Here is a 23990-nt window from a genome sequence, read left to right as displayed (position 1 = left end):
GCAGTTGTGTTGAGACAGCAGACAAGAAATAAAAATAGCTAGAAAGGGACCAGAAACGTGATAATTTTAAAATTCTACTTCTAAGGAGACTACAATTTTAGATGTTATCCATGTCTACACTCCATATCTTACGGCCTAGACTGATACTGATACAAGAAAATAAAACTCCCAACCTGAATGATATCTGGGATGAGTTCGTGTTCTCTAAAATTGAAGAGTGAATTTTAGGAACAGTGGAGGTTAAGAGCAGAATATATTTATTGAGGGAAAGAAAGCTTCTGTCCAAGACAGGGACAGAAGGGGGCCTGAGTGGGTTGCCAAGGACCTTGCCCCTCCCAGGGACTTTATAGAACAAAACCCCTAGGTGAGGCGGCTCCAAGATAGGGGGAAAATGGGAAATTACAAAGTGGGCGTGAGGTGGGACAAAACTATGGTCCACCAATAAGATTACAAGTATAATTGTTCAGGTAAAACTGAGTAAACTGGGATCAAATGGGGAAGTAAGTCATGTAGCAACACAAAACAGGGGATTTTCCTGTAAGGGGTTGGGCTAGTGACTCTTTCTGGCTTTTTGAAGGTGATTGTTACCTATTTAGAATATCAATCCCTGATGTTCCCACCTAGGGAGGTATGCGGGTGCATTTGTTTAGTTCTTTTGTCTTGAGGTCTGGCCTGCAGGTTTCTTATCTTGTCTTTCATGTTGACTCCTTGGAGGGCCTGGCCCTGTCTGACTGCCTATAATGTTTCTATCTAACTCAGCTGCCTATAACAATACCATCTTAGGCTTGTTTCTTCCGTTTTCTTTTTTTTTCCTTCTTCCACACCCATCATACTCAAAGTCCCTTGCAGACAGCTTAGTTGACAAAGCAATGGTTAGAAACCAGACCTGAAGATAGAGAAGCATATTAAATTGCTCGAAGAATGTTTTAGGCAAGACATCTTAGATCACCCATCTTTAAAAATTATAATAAAATGGACCTGTGCCTTTCTCTTATAAAATGGGCAATCCTTTTATCTGTAAAATGAGTCATTATTTTTCTACCTGGTGACAAAGGTTTTTTCCAGTAAACCGTACCCAAGTTTTTTGTAGATTCACAAATTCCACAGATCCCCCCTCCCCAAACGCATCAATGCTCCCAGCCCCAGACCATAATATGCCTCTCTCGTGAGGGCCTGAGCTATTTTGTCTGAGTATGTACTTTAATCTCTGTGCCTCGCATTGATCATCCTGAACATCTCTGAAGGAAGTCAGGGAAGCTACACCTGCTCCTGCCCCGCAGATTTCTCATCTCCCCTCTGGAGAGCTTCCTACAGCTTTTCTGGGGACAGTTCCATCGGACACAACTGGGTTTTGCCTGACTCCTCTGATTTCCTGTTGCACATGTTTTCCCTCCATCAGGACCTTGGTCTTTGGTTTTTACTTTTTCTTTTTTTTTTTTTTTTTTTTTTTTTTTTTTTTTTTGTCTTTTTTGAGACAGGGTCTCACTATGCAGTTCAGGCTGGCCTTGAGCTCACTTTGTAGCCCAGGCTGGTGTTGAACTCACAACAATCCTCCTGTTTCAGTCTCGCCAGTGCTGGGATTACAAGCGTGCACTGCCATGCCCGGCTTGGTCTTTCACTTACCCTAATCCTGCCCAAGATTTAAGAGTCAACTCTGGTGCTCATTCCTCGAAAAAGTCTTCAGACTATGCTAAATTTCACTCAACTCTTATGAGTTTACACTTCATAGAGAGGCATCACGGCATCTAGGGTTAGAGGGAGGTTCTCCATCCACTGCAGAATATAAAATAAAGTCCTACTTCTTTGGCTTAATATTCTAAGTTTAAGAGAAATAAGAGCTGTTATGCATCTCTGCAGCATCATTTCCAAATAGCTCTCTGTATGAACTCTGTCTTAGCTGCGTTAACATAGCATTGATTAATAAGCAGCATCATGACTTGAACATTTCCTTTTGATTCTTTCTCAAGCTTCTATCTACATCATCTGTCTGTTCTTGCATGCCATCTACTTTTTCATTATTACAGTTCTTACATTACTATAGATTTTTACAATTCCTCGTATGGTAACTCTAGCATTTCTACCATATTTGACTCATTTTGAATCTTGGTTTTGATGCTTCAAACTTTTTAAAAAATAAACTCTAGTATTATAGACAGCTAAGTCAGATAGAAATTAATATGCAGGCAGAGAGGGACAGGGCATTGAGGACGTCAGCACAGAACACGAGATACACAAAGACTGTGGCTGGAGGCACAGCTGAAGAAAGCCAGGCCTCCAGGTGGACACACAACAGCCGGGCCCAAAGGTCTCCCTACAGATAAAGAGCAGCTTGAAATTTCACTGTAATTAGCATCACCTGGCCCAGTGAGGCCAGCTAGACATCAGACACGTAGTTGGGTGCCCAGAATATCTGGACTCATCACTTTTTAAGAATGCCTTTGTTTTTTCCATGTTCCCCTATTGGATCAATATAGCTAAGCGACTATACTTGTAAACCTATAGGCTGATTGTAGTTTGACCCATATTGTACCTACGTTGTGATTTTACTGTATAAAATACTCTTGACAAAGAGCTTCAGTAGACACCAACTCATGACCTCTCCCAGAAATCCAGAAGCTATTCTCATTTTCAATAAAACTCTCCTAACTTCCTCTTTTGGTTCTCAACTTCATTCCTCAGTGTTTTGAGACTGTGAACTTGGCACATCTAACACCTTGTTTCTCCAAAATTATGGGCTAACCATAACATAATCAAAAACGCCAGCCCCAATCAGCCTATCCTTACCTTACCTGTCATCACTATTCTTTTGCTTCGAGGCTACTCTGTAAAGCAAGTAAAGCAAGGATAGGCCGATCAGGGCTGACGCTTTTGATTTCTAGTTTACAAGGCTATTTTATAGTTAGGTCTTATTTCCTGAGAAACACAGCCTTTACAGGTTTGGAGTTATTTTGCCCATAACACAATACTCTTGCTGAAAGTCAGACATGATTTAATAATGCTGTAATCAAGTGTGGAGAAAGGACAGAGTTCTTAAATCCAGTGATTGGTCTGTCTTTGATGATTTGGTGCTCACTGTGAATGTCACCAGTGCTGCTTAACACCTCCTCCTTCAGCTGGACAGGATGCCTGCAGGAGGCTTGTAAATTCCCTTCTTAGGTAAATCACAATCCAGTAGAACCCCATGAGATGAGTATCTGGTGAAACAGTTTCTCCTGAGGACAGGCCTTGTTAAGAAAAGCAGTATGCTCTGGCGTATTTTAAAGTAGTTCCTTTTTCTTCCCCTTGCCTGATGTCCAACAGAATTTTTTCCTCTGATATTCACTGGGAAAACCTTGTAGAGCTCCTGAAGATAAAGTTCACAGAAGCAAAAAGGCTTTTATCTCTCAGCCTTGTCTACCCGGAACTTCTGACTATTAATCAATTACAGCTCAGGTTTTCGTATCCAGGGGCTAGTTCCCTGTGGGGCTTTCTGCTCCTGGGTTTCCATTACAGTAAGTTATTACTCTCTGTATCCATCTATTTTTTCAATTTTCATGTATCAACTTACCTTTTAACCTCATTTTTCTATAAGAATTGTTGGCTTTTCCACTGGTTTCTCTGTTTACTTGTTAGGATGGAGTGCAGACTCCTAAGCTCCTGAAGTGCTGGATCAAACTTGATTGCTTTAAGTACACAGACTGTAAGTACCATTCTTGGTTTTAATGAACTTAATATCTTCTGTTCATTGTGATGACCATAAAATCCTCATCTGCATCATTATAATCAATCAAGTTATAATTCTGCTTGAAAATTACAATTTGTTTAGAGAACAAGTGCTCAATTTACTGAGCTTCCTTTATAAAGTGCTTCCAACCAAGTGCATCCAGAAAATGCACACTTAAAAATGTTTCTCATGATAATAACAGCACAAACTCTTTGCTTTTCTGCCTACTTCACAATTATGTAAAGCATTAATTCTAGGCTGACTTAGCCAAGTTCCAAGTACTTTTCTGGCTATTCAGTACATTGCTGCCATGTTCTTGACATTGATTAAGAAATTATGCTACCAAGAAAATTCTTCATTTTTCTGATTTTCCCTCACAGTATATAGTAAAATCAAGTAGAAAATATTAGAAAATATGGAGTATAATTTCTCTTAAAAACAGAAAGTTGAAAATAAGAATATAACAATGCATGTAAACAAATCACTTTAATAACTACTTCTTGCTCCAGAAATTACTCATTTTCAGAACTAAAGAGTAACATTTTTATTGGCTACAAAACAAAAATCTTGTGTTTTTCTTATTGTTTAGGGTTAGAAAATGCATAGACAAGAATAAAACACAATAAATAATAAATTCTACCATTTAGTAAAGTTTTTATATTGCTGTGGTGATGGAGCCCACTATGAAGCAGCCCTAAGCAGGACTTAAATTAACCAATTGGCTTTTTATGTTTACTTGTAAATCTGTCCAAAGCCTAGGCTGCTTGTCTGGAAGTGGGCGACAGACTCACAGTAAGAGAACCTCTGTGAGTCACTAATCCCTACTAAAACCTGTAGTGGCAGATGAAGCTGGAAAGCCTCAAAAGATAAGACAAGATCACAGCCAAGGACACCTGGATTACATCTCAACTAGATAAAAACTATAGCCTCAGGCATCTCACTCCTGGGTGGAATAATTTAATCCTTATTGAGGATTAACTTAATACCTTACTTGAAGAAGTCCTTGAGTAATTCCTCTCTTCTTGAGTATTCCCCTCCCTTCTTCCAATAACCAACTAAATACAGGCCACCCAGGGAAGGTCTTAGTCTTAGCCCTGAGTGAATTTTGAATTCTGTGAGAGGGCTTTGATCCTCCTGAGCCCTGAAATCATTCCATTTGCCTTTTTATTTAACCTTCACCATACACTCATTCAGGAGATTGCAGACCTGATCAGCTCGTAATAACTAAGGAACATTATTAACCCAATAGTGTGGCATTGTATATGAGCTATTATCTACAAAAAAATGATTACACAAATTTTATGTGCAGAAACTGAAAAAACAATGAGAAAATAAATTGTCCTTTCTCCTGAGAAATGGTCATTTAAGTCATAATAGATATACTGTATGCTTCTCATTTCTCTGCCACAAAATTTTAGTGGATTTCTGAGGCTATAAAATTCAGAATTTAAAACCAAGTCACATTTATTGAATGCTTTATTTTAAGAGCAAATAAACTGTGTTAAGCTCCATTCTATTAACTCCATTCTGTTAGGCTCCATTCTATTAATCAATTGTCTTCAATTATTTCTACACAGACTAACTCTAGAACTAGCTTTTATAATACAAATTATAGCTACTTTCAGCTATGGTAGGTGAATCTTCTTCCTGACCCAGATCCACCTAGATATATACATGGAATATATACACAGTAATTGTATTTGTACTTATTACTCATCTGCCACTGATAATCATAGGCCAGATCAGTATACATTCAGTGCTTTTTTTTGTATTTTAAAGAGAAAAAAAAGAGAGAGAAAAAAACCATAAAAATAGTACAGAATTTCAAAATAAAATGATAGGAAATTAACAGCAGGCCAGATCAGTATAAATTCAATCATTTTCAGGATTCTGGGGAAATTTAGAGGTAAGCCTATTTCCTATATGCTTCTTTTTGTACACTAACTTTGCTTCTGATTTAGTAATTCACACCAATCTGTACTATGTATTTTCCTGTCTCTCATACATTTTCCAATTGACATGATTTTTATAAGGCTATGAGCAATTTCCTCTCATTGTTATTTTGCCCTATTTCACTAGCAGCCACAGATCACCCTATTTTCAGAATTTAGGAGGTAAATTTCCTGCTTTCTTGACACTATGAGAAATATTTAATTTGGTGTTTTTGCCTCTAACCTGATCTGTCTCCTTCCTATTGTGTAGAACATTGGCAGAGGGATTCGTAAAAAGTAAAATTCAATTTCAATTCCAATTTAAAACTCTTTAATGTTTCACTAACATCTTTAGGCAAAAGATTGAGCTTTGTAGCAATTCCTTCATGCTCCTCACCTCTGCCAGGACTCCTGCCTGGCACCACCACAGCAGGACATTTTCCTGACATTCTGTGATAGTTTGCTTATCTGAAGTACGAAGCTATCTCTCTACCTGGAATAAGACCACTCGGGGGAAATCATATACATATGTAGGAGTTTTGCCCAGACAACTTCTCTACTCTCCCTACTAAACTGGTAAATCTTGTATTTTGGGGACTGCTTACTGCATTTGAGCCACCTCCACTAACTTGTGAGTTTTCATGAGGTAGAGGACCTGCATGTCTGTTTCCCCTCTTCCTTCCCTCCCTCTCTCCCTCCTTCTCTTCCTGCTATTACTTAACAAGTATTTAGTTTACACTTCTTTATCAGGTCCTTCAGTGCAATAATGAGTACAAATAGACATAACTTAAACAGGATAGATAATGTTCATACTTTGACTGTATAGATATCAATGGAATGAGTGATTTTCAGTAAGGAAATACATGATGATAGAATATACAACATTCCTAAACTGAGGTGTCTAGAAGTCTTCCCAGAAGTGTTTCCTGAGCTATGATCTAAACAAACTTAGCACATATGTGAGTGGGAGTGGGCAGGGGTGATCATAAGCATCTAAGATATATAGGTCAGGACATGCAAAGTAGGAGGAAGCCAGAGAGGGGGAAAGAATCAAATGCCAGTGTTGCTGGCAGGTATAAAAGAAGTTAATTGGACCAAAATAAATTGTAGATAGGGCCAGAGCATAGAAAACTTTCTAGGCCATGATAAAGATTTTTGTCTTTATCCTAGAAGGAATAGGAAGCTATTAAAAGGACTTAAGAGAAATGAGTAATTTAGTTTGATTTATGCTTTAAAGTTTCTATGGCTGCAATGCAGAGGAATGGATTGGAGGTGACAGCTATAATGAATTTAATCAGAAGTGGAACGATGCTAATTAAAATACACCTCCCTACCCGCTCAGTTGCTAATCTGGAGCAGTGGACTGTAACTGAAAGCATCACGACCATCCTGAAAGGTCTCACTCCACATTTCTCAACTCGCACCTTGGAAGGTGATTTGTCGCAATTGAGGTCCCTATGCTTCAGTCATCGGCTTATTGCTTCAGATGATACATGTTACCTTCTTCCCTCATCCCCAGAGTCTACCACAGCTTCTCCCAGCCTCATTCTCAGTGCAGACCTACTGCACATTTCTGTGAGCAACAGAAGGAGCCAAAATAGAAATCCCATCTCTCCCAGCCCAAATCCTCCAACCACCCCAGAGCCATCCTCTCGGCACAAAGCACGAAGTACCCATCCTGCTCAGCTAAGGTGAGTTCTTCCACAGACCTCAGGTCAGACACGAGGACGCATTGCCTCTGTAGTGCATCAGAAGGCATTCGTGGACTTTGCTTCTGTAACTCCGCCTTCTATCTCTTCAGCACTACGAACTTTCCCTGCCTACATCATTCTAATTAATCATGCCATTCCCCAAATATACAACTGTGATGTTACATGACTATAGTACACTTATTAGAATAGAATTTGTTCTTCATATATCTGCCATGTCCCTTTAACTTCTTTTTAGCTACTGACCTATGTCCTCTTTTCATCTGACATACAATGGCTACGGCCATACCCCCTTGAATGTGCCCAATCTTGCCTGATCTATTTTGACATACACACTCCTTAGAATCTCTCCAGGGGTATTTTGACAAGTGTTGTGCCATCTATTTAGCCAGATTTCAAAATAAACAAATAATAAAGATACTTTTAAAAGTCTTACCTTTGTCTTAGGCCGTTAGTACAGCTAGGATAAAGTATCTCAGACTAGGTCATTTATTAACAAAAGAGATTTATGTCTTACAGTTCTGTAGGCTTGGAAGCAAAAGTTCAAGACAGCAGTTTTCTGTTAAAACTACTTTCTGCTTCCAAGGTGATGCTTTTTCTGTGTACACACATGGTAGGTACACAGCAGTAGGATTAAGGGGGGTGAATCCTGTGTGTACTCATGGTAGGTCCCAAGCAGAAGAGAGCAAACCCTCAAGATCTTATATAAGAGCCCTAACAGCATTTCCCTCCTAAAGGTCCCTGTCTCTTACTACTCTCACATTGAGGATTAAGTTTCAACATGCAAATTTTAGCACCCAGCTTCACATCCATGCAGTAATGGTTGTCACTTCTGTGGAGTAAATACACCCACTGTGAATGAAGTTACCAAACTTTACTTCACTGAACACAGAACTGGTGAGAGAAGCTTCTCTTTCATTTTCACCTGAGCTGACCCTGGACCACCAGATTTGTCTATATTTATCACTTCCACTTGCTCTATTACTGTCAGTATCTCTTGAACCTATTTCAATCATGCTTTTGCTCCTAGCGTGGCATTATTCAATCTTCATTTTACTCCACTTCTCAGCAGCATCTGATGTAATGAGTCAAGCTTTGTTTTGTGAAGCACTACCCTGCAGTACCTAGGAATTAAACACTCCTTATTGTCTTTTTACCTGGTGGCCAGTCTGTCTTAGTCATGGAATTTTGTTCTCACAGTGATGCACAGAGGTTGCTGAAACTGATAAGGTGGGTTCCAGGGGCATTAGACATCGGACAATGTTCTGAAGAATTCCATGCAGTAAGTAAAAGTCTCACTTTTGCATGCTTTTCAAATGACTTGTTGGTATTCATGCACATATGTATTTATAATTATAAAAACACAAAGTTTTGTATGATTTTCATACATAATTAAATGATTTAAATTTTTAGGATTACAGCCACCGTGTAAACTGAAAGAATATCATATTCAATTGTGTCCAAAATTAAACCAAAAAATGTTCACTATTAAGGAAAAGCATATGTACCACAAAGGCTGATTATGGTTGGTATCTAGATGTCCCTCCAGGGCCTCACACACTCATATGCGAGCTTTTGAGAGGTGACTGGACTACAGGTGTGCGACACTCATTGGTGGCACAGTCTGCTGATGAGTTTATAGCTAGATGTGGTGTTGGGAAGTGAAGCCTAGTAGGAGGAAGTGGGTCACATGTGGGCGTGGCCTAGAAGGGTGTGTCTCTCCCCACCTGCCCTTGATGTTCTCTGCTTCTGGCCCACCATATCATGAGCTGTTTCTCCTCCACCATGTCCCCTCTGCCATGTTGCCCTACCTTGCAACCAGCTGACGATGGACTGACAGAAAGAAGGCAGCAGGGGGAGAGGAACATAGGGCCAGGTCATAGGGCCCCAGTGACAGCCTCTTGTGGCCAGGCCCTACCTCCAAATAGATATTTAGCCATAGACCAACCCACCGATGAGTATGGCACCCACAAGATCCAATAACCTTCCAAAAGTTCCACTTTGAACACCTAAGGCTTTAAGGGGATATTCTAGAGCTAAACCACAAAAATCATAACTAGGTTTGCTGAAAGTTTTAGTGGCTTGGATTGAAGATCAAACCAGCCACAACTTTTCCCTTAAATTAAAGCCTAATCCAAACAAGACCCTTATTAATTCTGTGAAGACTGTGAGTGGTGAGGAAGTGACAGAAGATAAGTTTGAAGCTAGAACAGATGACCTCATGATGAGAAGCCACCTTTATAAAATAAGTGTACAGTGAAGCATCAAATGCTAATATAGAAGCTTCAGCAGCAAGCTAGATCCAGATAACATAACTGAATACAGCAACCACATGAAACAACAGATTTCCAATATAGATGAAACAACTTTTATTGGAAAAAGATAGCATTTAGTTCTTTCATAGCTAAAGAGGAGAAGCCAGTACCAGGTTTCAAAAGCTTCAAAGGACAGGCTGACTGATTGAGGAGGGTAATGTTGCTGCTGATTTTAAATTGAAGCCAATGTTCATTTACCATTCTGAAAAGCCTAGATTCCGTAAGAATCATACCAAATATATTCTATCTATACCCTACAAAAGGAAATGCAAAGCCTGCACAATACAATATTTGTTTATGATACGGTTTAATGAATATCTTAAGCACATTGTTGAGAACTGATGCTTAGAAAATAAAATTTCCTTGACAATGTACTTAGTCCTTAAAAATTCTGATGGGAGCCTGGTATTGTGCCACATGCTTGTTATCCCAGCACCTGGGAGGTTGAAGCAAGAGGATCACTGCAAGCTCAAGGCCAGTTTGGGCTACATGGTGAGTTCAAAGCAAGCCTAAACTATGTAATGAGATCCTGTCTCAAAGAAAAAAAAACAAACAAACACAGAACTCTGATGGAGATATTCAAAATCAATGTTATTTGTATGCCTGCTAACACAGCATGCATTCTGCAGCTGACAAATCAAGATGCAATTTCAGTTTTCCAGACTTATTACCTAAGATATGTATTTTATAAGGATGGAGTTGCCATAAAAATAGCTCTTTTGGGCCAGGGATATAGCTCAGTGGCACAAGCACTTGTCTGGCAAGGGCAAGGTCCTAAGTTCAATTTCTGGTACCAAAAATAAATAAATAAATAAATAAATAAATAAATAAAAATAGTTCTTTTGGTGGATATGGGCAAATTAAATCAAAAGGCTTCTGGAAAAGACTCACCATTCTGTACACCAATAAAAACATATGTGACTTGTGGGAAGAGGTCCAACTATTAGCATTACCCATAGTTCACAGGAAGTTGGTTCCAGGCCTTAAGGAGGACTTCAAAGGCCTTTGCCACTGTAGTGGCATAAATAACTACAGATGTAGAGGAAACAGCACAACAACTAGAAATGGAGCCTGCAGAGGTGATAAAATTGTCTTAACCTCATGATAAAACATTAACAAGTAACAAGTTGCTTCTTGTGGATGAGCAAAGAAAATGTTATGAGAATGAATCTACTCATGGCAAAGATGATGTGAACATTGGGGAAACATCAACAAAGGATTTAGAACAGTCCATATCCTCAGATGATAAAGCAGCAGCAGGGATTAAGAGGATTGACTCCAAGTCTGAAAGTTCTATGGGAAAAAATACCATTAAGCAGCATCAAATGCCACAGAGGAATCTTTTGAGGTAGGAAAAGTCAATGCATGCAGCAAACTTAATATTTTTCAATTTTCAGAAATTTCCAAGGCACCCATTCAGTAACCACCACCCTGATTAATCAGCAGTCACCAACGTGAGAGCAAAATTATCCACTAGCAAACAAGATTACTACTTCCCAGAGGCTCAGATGAACCTTAGTATTCTTTACTAAGAAAAGTTTTTTTTTCAATTTAAAATATATGCATTTTTACTTTTGTTTTCTATTTTATGGACAAGAACAAAATTTCAGAACAAAATAGGAAAAAAAACAATTGTTAATATATTGCATATTATTATCTTCAAAGTAGTTAGTCAGAGTATAAGATATGGGCATAAAAACTTCTCCAAACAATATTAACATAATCTTTCTTTTCAATGAACTAAGATAAACTAGTATTATAATTACCTTGCTTTTTTTCTTTTCCCTTCCTTCATTTTCATTTTCCCTACCCTAGTTCCTCTTTCCTTTGAACAGTTTTATCCCATTTCACAATATTTATTGTACATTTTGGTCCTTATTTATTCTTTCAGTTTCTCACACCAGGGAGACAATATGATGTTTACAAATGTGAGTCTGATTTACACTTATAAGTATGGTCTCTAGCTGCATCCACTTACTTATAAGTCTTCAGTGTATACTTCTGAGTAGTACTCCATTACATCATAAAAAAAATACCTTCTTTATCCATTCCTCAGTTGATGGGCATTTGGATTGTTTTCAAGATTTAGCTATGACAAATTGTGCTGCTATACATAAGTGCACATATATCGCAGGGGCATGATGTTTTTAATTCTTCTGGGAAAATGCTCAGAAGGGGAATGGTTGGGTTAAATGGGGCCTCTAGTCCTAGTTTTTTGAGGAATCTCCAGACTCATTTCCACAGTGATTGCACCATTCTACATTGCCACCAACAGTGGAGAAAGGTTCCTTTTCTCTACAGCCCCTGCAGAATTTTTATTGGTTGATTTCTTGATGGTAGCCATTCTTACTGGGGTGAGATGAAATCTCAGTGTTGTTTAAATTTGCATCTCCCGAATGAACATTTTGAACATTTTTTCATATATTTATTTGCCATTTGTATTTCTTCATCTGAGAAGTGTGTATTCATCTCAGATGCCCTTTTTTGGATTGGGTCTTTGAATTTGGGGCATCTGGATTTTTTCAGTGTTTTACATCTTTTTCTAGATATAAGTCCTTTGTCTAAGGGACAGTTAGCTAAAATGTTTTCCCACTGTGTGGGTTGTCTTTTCACTCTATTGGAGATTTCTTTTGAAGTATAAAAGCTTTTTAATAGGATGAGATTCCAGTTGTTGGTTCTTTGAAGTGTTTCCCATGTAGTTTGGGTTTTGTTCATGAAGACTGTGCCTACTCCTATATACTCAAGATTTAAAAAAAAAAAAAAAGATTCGACCTACTTTCTCCTCCAGTAGATTAGTATTTCTGCTTTAATATTTAAACCTTTGATCCATTTTGACTTTAATTCAGTGCATGGTGATAGACATGCGTCTAGTCTTAGTCTTCAGCATGTTTGTCAAGCACCATTTATTAAAGAGGCTCTCTGTCTTCCAGTGAACATGTTTGGCCTCTTTGTCAAAGAACTCAGTTGTTTTTAATACCCCATCTTCCAAACACTAGGGAAAACATAGATAATCGTTGACGCAGACTTTGAAACCAAGATTTGAGTCAGATTAAAATCTGAATCCTCGTACAGCCTTCAGCGCACGACCCTCACCCAGCTCTTCTCTGGCCTCACTGCCTCCCGCGCTCCTCACCCTCCTCATTCCGGCTCTACCCACTGGCCTCTCAGCTCTTCTTTGATGCGCAAAAGTTATCCCCTTCCCAAAGGCTATTCCTCTGCTGTATCCTTGGCCAGAATTCTGTTCCCCCTGAAATATTCCTGACACATCCCCTCAGCTGCCCACACATCTGTATGAAGTATGTAACCAAACACCTTCTCGAAACGCGCACTGCCACCCGACTCCCTCCTGTGCTCTTGCCGCTCTTTGTTTCTCTTCACTGCACTTACCACTATCGATATTTCTGTTATCTATTGGAGGTCCTCACTGACCAGAATACAATTTCTATGAGAGCAGACATTCCATCTGTTTTGGTCAGTGCCATATCTCTAGAGAGTAGAATAAAATCTAGAGTATAGTAGGCATTTAATACACACTGGATTGCAAACCGCAGTGAAAACAGTTTACATATTATCTTCCACAAATGACCAGCCTGTATAATTCACAAGCCATAGCAACAACAGAAACTGCACTTCCAATCACACTTTTGTGGCTGTAGCAGTTAATAATAAATACTATTATGGTCTTAGACTAATGTTTACATGGTATGAACGTGAATTATGTAAAAGCTTGACATTTTATGTACTCATATGCTGTTCAAAGAAATCAATCTGCTCTAATATATTTTAAATCTCCTTTTTTATCTCCTTCAAAATAGATTCAATATTCAGTGGAAATATTCTGTCTGTCTGTCTGTCTCTCTCTCTCTCTCTCTCTCTTGGCAGCAACAAAAAGCCGTTCACAGTTACATCTAGCATATGGTTAATGATACATTGGCCTAAAATATAACCATAAAGTAATAACACTGGTGTAATTATAATAACATTTAGTGTTGCCATAATTTGACTTTCAAAGAATACAAAAACATTTAAAAACACACTACATATTTTGTTTTAATGTTTTCATGAAAATTCAGCTGGGTGAACTGGGAAACACTACTTGTTTAGAATATGTACAGCAATAAACAGTTGTCACCATCTTTTTTGCTTGTTTGTTTTGGTCCAGTCTTTACCTAAAGCGGCATCTAACATTGTTGTACTGTGAGTAATCAATGTGTTACACGGCCAAGGTAAACCCATAGGGTCCTATGATCAATCCTGTTTTATCACTTTTATCTATCAAAATTTACCATGTCTTATGCATATAGATAATATGAAAGATTTATCCCAAAGTCTGAAGATGAGCTATTATATAGCATGTAGAAATCCTGTACATTATCTTGGGGTATAATTATTTCCTACCTATTAATTATTAAATGGGTCACTGGCAAAATTCTAGATTAAATATACTGCCTGTGCAATACAGCTCTTTCACTTGCTTTTTGAGCACACAGCTATGTATACTTGATTAGTGCTGGAGGATTATTTACAGAGACTTATACCTGTTCTTTACATCTTGTATATTGCCCATCCAGAACATACTGTATTAAGAAAAGTCATTATTCAAAATCTCTAAATCAGTTGAAAAAAATAGCGCCTGTTATTCAAACTCTTATTACACTTTTTTGTATTTCCTATACATACTGCTCCTTTAGGAGGGGGAGGAATATTGGAGATTAAACACAGGGCCTTTATATTGAGCTACAAACCCAGGCCTTTTTTTATTTTTATTTTTTATTTTGAGACAGGGTCTCACAAAGTAGCTAAGTTGGTCAGACTAAGCTCGAACTTATGATCCTTTTGCTTCGGTCTCCCTGAGTGCTGGGAGCATGGGTCTTTATCCCCATGCCCAGCTCCACTGCTCTTAACACTGAGTTTTTAATCAACTGTTCAAAGAGTAAAAACAAGTGGCCCTTGATTTCAGAAGTAATTTTTTCTTCAATAAGTGTAATCCTATTGTTTCAAAACAGCTTACTCTCTTTTTGAATTAACGTGTCAGATAATGTAACAATTATTTAGAGGTTCTGTGCATGAATACTTGACTTTTTCTCCCAAGCAAACAAGTAATGAATTTCCATATTACCTTTCAACAATGAAGAAATTCTATTAGTTGAAAACATCTGACTAGAACTTTACTCTCTGAATAGAATGATCTTGTTTCTCTCTCAATGAACTAGTACATTTCAAAAGAAAGATAAAATTAGAACTATTACATATTGCTAATAGAGATGTTAAAACAAATATTGAAGTAATCATTTATTTTAATGAGCTACAGCTGATAGAAAATAACTTTGAGAAGAAACTTAGAAACAATAGCTAATTATAAGCCATCATGACTAGTTGCTACTTACCCTTATGAATTAAATTATACGTGCCTATTTTCCTTCAAATATAGCGTTCTGTCAATTATCAATCACTATGGAACTAATTCCTACTGTATTAGGGTTCTGTTTGTTTGTTTGTTTGCTTGCTTGCTTGCTTTTTTGAGATCAAGTCTCATTTTGTACTTCAGGCTGGCCTTGAACTTACTATGTAGCCCAGAACGACCTCGACTTCACAGTGATCCTCTGGCCTCATCCTTCTGAGGGCTGGCATTGCAGATGTGCACCACCATGCCTAGCTATGCTGGGATTCGTACCAAGAAAGAATTCCCCTTATTCTTTATTTCCCAAGTAGTGCCAAAACAACTGTTAATCAACTGATTCTGGGCATATTATAAGAATTAACCTTTCCATATTACCTTGTGTTTTTCTGTCGATGGACTACCACAGTTTGTTTTGAACGGCATCACATAAGCATGTCTCTCGAAGCTTGCTTTTTTAAATGATTCTAAGTTATTACTGCTCAAAGATCTTTTAAATTCATTATTACTTGCCCATTAAATCCCATGCTACAAATTGTTCTCTATTTTTTCCAAGATGTTCACCTTTTTAAATGCAGACACTTTTTAATGTTAAAAATTTTATTTTGAGAAAGGGTCTTGCTATGCAGCATGGGCTGGTCTGGAATGAACAATCCTTCTGCCTTCACCTCTGCAGTATTGGAATTACAGATATGCAGTATCACACCCAGGTAAGTGCAGAGACTTTTATCACACTATTATTCTTTAAGTATATGATACGATTTTCTTATATCAACTAGCTTTCTTCTCATCCCCAAATACTACTTTCTTATTACCTACCATTTTGTCCTTCCTATATTTTTAAATCAATTAGATCCTATTTTTCCAATGCTAACTTCTTAACTTGTGCTCACAAACGTGCTCCTCCAGTTTCCATCTATGCCCCTCCACAGTTTCCTCCCCATCTGCCTTCAATAACCTGCAAGTCTTCCTTGATTCTATCCAACTACTGTAGGAACTTATTAGTAGCATTTTTGTCACAGCACTTCAAATCTTTCATATGTTCCACAGATGATCAAGGTTATTCTTACATCTTGTGAGCGAATTCATAATCTTCACAATGACCCTACATGGCTTTTCTACATTACTCGCCAGAACAGTCTTTGCTTTTGTTTGACTGTTTGTTTGACTGACTTTGCTTTTGTTTGGTTATAGATGGATTGTCTCACCCTTCACAAATATGGATATCCATTGCTGTCACTGATATTGGACAGTACTGAATTTTATTTTGTTATCTGTATCTTTCTTCATTTTCCTGATTTCCAAAATGCAGCTCAGAGTCTATCTTCTGTGGGAAGCTAATTGTGTGGTTCTAATGACACATATCTCTGAATTCCTGTAGATTTTATAAGGTGATTCTTGTTTAGCACTGAATTATAAAAACTATTTTAACTTGTATGTGTATGTTTATACTTTCATTCGTTCCTTCAAACAACCTAAGCAACCAACTAAACATCCAGTGTTTACTGACTACTCGCTTGTCAGGCACTGTGGTGGATCGAGGCATTATACAGATGAATAATATTTACTTTATTTACTCAGAATTCAAGACAGTGCATCTTTCAGATAATGCAATGTATTTTATGAATAGATGAGTAAAGTATCACCAATAGCCCTGCTATTGAAAGTGATCATTCTCCCAAGTAGGCAGTAGTTACTATATGTACAGATGCAATACACAAAAAGCCATTCCCAAACTGGAAGAGTAGTGTGATTTCATCTCAGATGTTGATTACTTTGAGATTCAAGCCACTCATGAATTTTAAAATCATGTTCTCAAAGAAATTCTTTTCAGCAGTCCCAGTACATCTGACAAGCAGGCAGAAACCTGCAATTTGTAAACACACTGAATAATACATTATTAATAAGCACTAATATCCAAGGTATTTTGATTCCAAAAATGCATCTTACAAGAAACGTTTAGATGTCAAAATTGTATAAGCAAAGAAAACAGTAACACTTTGAAACACATACAAGTCTCCACGCGTGCCAGTAGGTACACTCCCCAAACACATACACATTACTGCTCTATCCTATTGCTTTCAAAGCATGTGCATTCAAACTTTTTGTTCTACATACCTGTCCAGTCTCCTACTATTTTAAGATGGACCCCAAATGTTGCTTTGGTTTCAGAAGGACACTGAAAGAAATATACACACTAGAATCAATTCTGGTTAATAATGATGTATTACTAGACTATGATTCTATTACAAGTTTTATTTTCATAACAAATCAATAACTATTGGAAAGTGCCCCAGGTTAATATTAATAGGAAAGAACAGACTAAAATATATAAAGATCCTCATTTGTAGAATAAAAAAAAAGCAACATTAACCAGTCAATAAGATAATTATATTTTTCTAGAAACTCATACTTATGTAAAAAAAAATGCCATCTAAAATTGCTAGGATGTTACATTTGTCCACAAATCCTGCAAAAACATCTTCCAAGTTAAAGTATGTGAAGAACCAGCTTTCTTCTCAAAGAAAGGAATAAAAACTAAAGATTTGTGTCTTTTCTCCCCAGACATTAATATATAGTTCACAGCTAGGAAAGAAACAAAGGAAAATGTTCAATGTCATGTTAATTTTCCAAGTCCAGTTAAATATGCTCTTACTTGAAGTAGTTCTAGTTCATTCCCTCTTTTAATTATAGTAATCTGGAGGATAATTGTGAAGGAGAATGAGCTTTGGAACTGGAGGTCTGTGGTCCCATATGTAAAAAATTTAGAAAATACCCAGAGGGTCAAAATAAGAGGGTACAGTTTAGTGTCTGATGAGAAAATGAAGAATCCCTGCTTATTTTCTAGATTCCCAACTCTTTATCCACAAATCTCAAACTCAAAAGTTTGAATAATGAGTTCTTTCATAATTCATTTGGTAGTATTACCTGACCTGGACTGACAAAAGGCTAATACTGCTACATACAAAATCAAACGAAATTATTGCCCTGTAGAATTACCAATTTGTTAAAGAATGTTGAGTCACATCATGTTGAAAAAAATTAAGTAATGCATGGAATATGTGTACCTTTTAAACTCCATACAATTCTCAGTTCTGAAAATATATTTAACTTAAGGACTATGGATCATTTGGCTGTGACTACTCAAAACTTATCAAGTACTCTCTGCCAAGGGCAGTGTTGTTTTATTTCCAAAAACCTCACAATAACTTTCTAGAGCTGTCTTTTATAAATGAGAAAAATGAGTAACAGAGATTCAAGATATTAACCTGCCTGAATCATATAACTTGCAGAAAAGTTAAGGTAGATTTGTACTGGGTCTAACTAGACTGCATAATTACAAGCAAGGCCTTTACTTCACTAAAGGTATAGAAAAAGGGTGAGGATTGCATAAGAAATCAAAAGAGCAGAAAGGAAAAATGTACTTGTTGAAGGTTAGCAGAACCTGTCCATAACAGTATGAAGTAGGGAAAAGGTTGTGGGGAGGGAAGGCACAGATGGAAAAAAATGGCAATGGCTCTGAGAAGCCCCATCAGTGCACCCGGTTCTGCAAAGGAAATTGGAGACCTCAAAGTTCACCAGTTATCAGTGTGGCTCCTGCAGGAATGTCATGAGGAGATGAAGTGATAAAGCGACTTTGGAAGTAGGTGAACTCACCAAAGAGGAAGGGAAGGCTAAAAAATCAGTGCAGGGATTAACTAAAAAGGTAAGCATTAATCACCTGCTCGGGGCTGGGGATTTAGCTCAGCGGCAAAGCACCTGCCTGGCAAGCACAAGGTCGTGAGTTTGGTTCCCGGTACCGGAGAAAAACCAAAAAAAAAAAAAAAAAAAAAATCACCATATGTTCTATATTGAGGAATGGGAATTACTGAAGCACAGGATTTCCACACTACTATTATTACTAGTATTATTTTTCCTAACATTAGTATGCAATATTAAAATAAACTGAAATATTTTATATTGTTTGAACATTATTTATACTAATTAAATTATATGACAACATGAACAATCATGATTCTGTATTTATTTCATTTAAATTTCAGCTTTAATAATTCTGAGAGCAACCCACTTGGTCATTAGAAAATTTTCAAATAACATACTGTCATCTGTAAAAGCCACTCATCCTTTTTACTGCAGACTACATGACGCTCGCCAGAGACAGTAATAACAGTTGCAGCTTGCAGAAAGCAAGAATGTCAGCAGGGTTCTGAGCCACCAATATGATCATCTAAATTTCACTCCATGGTTCCTTCACTGTAAACTAGATCTTAGGTAATGAAATGACAATGTAAACCCAGAAGATATCAGAAGAGGATGCAAAAAAGCCTCATTCTTCTGCGCTTGGTGTGCATCTGGCTTGATTTAATCTTATAATGCATTCTAAAAGAAAATACACATTTTTGCCAAATAGTCACATCTGTATTCTATTCTTTCAGTACAGATATTTAAAGAGGTAATTACATGTGCTGTTTAACACTCCCATGATTCTCCAGGAGACTATGAACCCTACTCTTCTAAGGGATGGATGAACGTGTCAGTGTAGCTTCAGAGGGTCCTCTGGTTTTGAATGTATAAAACACAGTATTGTTTCTCTGACACTTTTATAAGTCACTGATACATCTGCAAAGTAGCTAGGATTAAGAAGACAGACTTTAACACAATTTTTACCTAAGCGTATAGCCCCTTTAAAGAGGGCTTTCACAGACTAACATACAAAATCGCTTTAGCATATGTGTTATTAAGAAATGAATGAAAATCTTAGAAGTACATTTTAGTGTCTTTGTGGAAATAATATTAAAATTCACTGATGCTGCCTGAAGTACAGTATGTTAATTCTTTTATAGTTTCTCACTTAGTTTTCATAGTTTTAGAAAACTTCTCCAAGAGAACAAATAATAGAAGTGTTGCCATCTTTATTGTTTTCCTAGAGCATTAATAAATATGCCTATGATAATGTTTCAGTTAAACAAATTACAGAAAAATATGTGTAGTGAAACTCACTTTAAAATAAAAAGCTGAAGTAAAACAAAATAAAAAATAAAGTGAAATGTCAAGGAAAAAATAAGATTGATCTTTATTAGTATTTCTCTTTAGGTATTAAAATGTTGAAGAGAATACATAATAAACTGTTTGGAATATTAACTCCTGGGAAGCACAATTGGAGATAGAGAACTAATTGTTTCATACACATTTTTATTTTATCATAAACCTTTCTATGTTTATAATTTTAAAGTATTTAAAAGTTTAACTTAAACATAATCATTAAAATATTGCTGCATCGTACTTTAGTTTCTAAGATGTAGAAAACGGACTTTGGCTCATGTGAGATTTAATATAAATATCAATATGTGTATCACCTAAGTTTAAGGCTAGAAGAAACAAAAAGTACTAGAATTTGATGGAAATAACAGATCTATGGAAATGTGTACTTTGATACAGTAGAGAAAATATCATCTTATCTTTTCAATTATTTGTTCAATAAAGCATTGGATTTTTAACTTGCACAGGTCATTAATGATTTTATTAAAGTCCCACAAAATATAAAAAGATATCATATAACTCATTTTATGTTTGGAAGTTAACAAAAAATGATGTTACTAAACCAAGACTTGTTCAACATTTTTTATTTTTAAATCTACAGTTTTGCACTGATGCATAAAAATGATTCAAACTAGTTTTCAATGTAAGTTTTCAATGTATCCAAATCTTTCATATCAGAGAAAATAATTATATAATGTTATTTTACAATCATTTCTGTAAGTTCTTCATTTTATCACTTTCTTTTCAAACTCCAGTTTTAGATTTTCTTGTCTGCTAGACATTTTTACCTGAAATTTACTCTAAATATAATACATCTAAAATTGCTGTTGTCTGAGTTCCTAAATTATCTTCTGCTTCCCCAATATCTGGGAACCTATGCCTTTTTTCATAACAGAGGCTCAAATATTAGAATAATATCTAATTTCTCTTGCTTCCAACATTTGATCAATTTTCAAGTGCTTTCATATAATCTTTCCATAAAAAATTTTGGATCACAGCAATCTCAGTTTGTGTCTGAGTTACTTTTCTCATTGCTGAGACAAGATACCTAACACCCAAAGTTAGAGAAGGAAAAGTTTATTTGGCTCACAGTACATAGAAGTTTCAGTCTATAGTTGGCAGGCTCCAAGGCAGAAGGGCACACAGCAGAGGGGCATTGCGGAGGAGAAACAGTTCATTGAAGGCAGAAGACAGGACAAGCAAGTAAGAGACAACCACAGCTCTTTATCACTTATATGGTACCCAGGCTACTTAGGGCAGGTAGCATTCACACCCTTAATCCTAGTGCCCTCCATCCTAGCATTGCATCATGAATCAGTCCCAGCATTGCACACTCTAGGTCCAGCCACTGTTGAAAAGTACCACCTGTGATTGCATGAAGCTCGGGGGGGGCATCTAAACACAAGCCATAACAGTTTGATCAACGTTTTGCATCCCTCTATGGAAAAACACCCGTGTTCTTTCTTTCCGATGACCAATACCCAACCATACCTGTTCCACATTCTTTGCAGCTTTATATTGTTTCACCTCCATGCTTTTCAGTCTAGCTAAGCCAAGTTTATTATTGAATTCCTTTGCTTATCCCTTCCTCACGTCACTTACAGTCTCCTCATTTAGAATGACTTCATTTGTGTTTCTCATGGTGAATCCTAGCAACTCTTTAAGACATCTCAAATGTTACTGTTCCGTGAAAACTTTTTGATTTCCATTCCAATAAAATTCTTCATTTTCCTGAACCCTCAGATTACTTGCATGACTCATGACTCCTATTGTAGTCTATTTCTTTATTTTGTGAAAAAATTTCTATATTAATGGACTGCAATTGGATATGAACAACTATTTCAAAATCATTATTGTTTGTTCCATAACAGCTTATTCATACAAGGGTCAGGAAAAAAATGCATAAAAACTGAATAAAGTGAATATCAGTTGCATAAAATATTACAAAATTAACCTAAGAATAAATAAGAACTTCAGAGTTGGGCAGTTCTATAATTTATTTAGATATTCTTAAAAAATATTTACTTCTTATCCAAAATGTTCCAGAGAGTATGCTAGGAGCTCATGTACTTTCACAAAAGGAGAACGTTCTAAAGTATAAAAGGAGATAGTGAGCCAGAGGAACACACTCTGTCATTATTAAAGCAGCATCATGACAGTAAACATTTTGACAAATAGAAAATTTTAATGTTTATTTGAAAGTAAAAATACTGTGTACTTATATATTTGCATGAAACAATTCCTTAACATTAAACCTCAAAATCTGGGGAAGTTATTTGGGTGAAATTTTTCTTAAATTGAATGTTGCATTTATCTCTAAACTTTCAAGAAAACAAACGCTAAAATTACCAGTGTAAGGGCATAAAAATACAAACCAAAATGACAAAGATAATATCGAGAGTGATAAGAACAATAGAAAGATGTGTAATAAATTTTTGAAATGTAAAATGGTAGTTTGGGAACTGACTGAAGCTAAAATTCTACTACCTTCCAATAGGGATCAGATTGTGAAGCAAGCCCAGCTTTCCATCACAGCACTGAAAAGCCCAGGTGTTCAGAGGGAATAGGAAGAGGATTAGGTTATTGTTCAATATCAAATATATACGGGGGGAGGGGCGTGCCTGCACATGTGGGCAGGTAATTTAACCCCTGATTTCCCTCCCTCAGAGCACAAACCTGGCAACTCCTACTCCACAAACTCAAGGTCAACCAGAGGCAGGACAAAAAAGGGTCTAGATGCAGAAACGACAGATACGGTACAGTGGAAAGGAAGACTAAGATGCCAGTTATTCACTGAATAAATTATTAATGCAATATCTCAAAGTTCCACCTCAAAACAACATAATCAAAACTGAGTTCCATACATTTCCATCAGAACCTTCTCCCCAGAAACAATCTTCCATACTTCACCTAGTTGGACCTCTCAGATTTTGGAATCAACCTGCCTCCTATCAGGGTTTAGACTGAGAATGTTTCCTAAAAGCCTCATGAGCTTATAGCTGGGGCTTTTACAAGAGAACTGGACCATAAGGGCTGTGGAGGATTAATTAGTGATCAGCTCATAGCACCCAGCTGAACTGAATCAGCGTGGTGCTGGGCATGTACGGCGCACCTGAAGACTGCTGCCAGCAGCATACAAAGAGAAATGGAGAGGAAGAGGTGGTGTTGTTGGTTGCAGACTTTCTAGCTTCTACCACTGACCTTTGAGCCTTCCTAGTGCAGATCCTTGATACAGACTTGACTGAGACATTGTTGTGGGTTTTAGGTGTCCAGCGGGACTTGTGGAAGACACTGCCATGGGCTCTAGCTCTTCAGCTACATTGCCATGGGATCCAGGCCCTCAGCTAGGTTGCGTCTCTAGTGTGTGGATAGATCTGCACTCTTGCATTTGACTGTTTGGGTGAATATTATAAAATACTCCTATAAATTATGTGTCCTGTATTAAATATTTTCCCTTGTAAACCCTGACCACAACAGAGGCGCTATAGCTGACTTGCTGCTAAGAGATGAGGCCTGGTTGTGGAGGCAAGGTGCCGGGAGCAGGACCTGGAAGGGTGTATATCATTCCCCTACTCCTCCCTCTCTGTCGTTCCAAGAGCTGTGATGTGAGCGGCTTTCCTCTGACAGGCCCTGGCTCCATCCTTAGAGCCAGCTAACTAAAGACTGAAACCTCTAAAATTACGAACCCAAGTAAACTTCTCATCCTTTAAGTTGTGGGTGTTAGGTATTATATCTCAGGATCAGGAAAGTCACAAAAACAAGTCTTTTCTTTTATATTCTATACCCAATCTCTGGGGGAAAAGTGGCTAACTCTTAACTTTAAAAATGTGAGACAACTGGGCATGGTGGTGCACACCTGTAATCCTAGCACTTGAGAGGCTGAGGCAGGAGGAT

General features: G+C 37.2%; 1 protein-coding gene across 2 annotated transcripts in view; it reads right to left on the bottom strand.

Moving 5' to 3' along the window:
- The window catches only part of Nox4 (NADPH oxidase 4), a gene marked incomplete in the record, with an annotated part of 157696 nt that overhangs the window by 41636 nt on the left and 92070 nt on the right, over positions 1-23990 (bottom strand). For both annotated transcript variants that reach the window (XM_005379729.2, XM_005379726.2), the window contains 1 exon segment: positions 17175-17235. In XM_005379729.2, coding sequence (XP_005379786.1) covers positions 17175-17235 — 61 coding nt within the window.

Source organism: Chinchilla lanigera, unplaced genomic scaffold (genome assembly GCF_000276665.1).
Source record: "Chinchilla lanigera isolate Chin_1 unplaced genomic scaffold, ChiLan1.0 scaffold00013, whole genome shotgun sequence".
NCBI classification, from domain to species: domain Eukaryota; kingdom Metazoa; phylum Chordata; class Mammalia; order Rodentia; family Chinchillidae; genus Chinchilla; species Chinchilla lanigera.
Note: the sequence above shows the minus strand (reverse complement) of the source record. Positions and strands in the feature narration are given on the sequence as shown.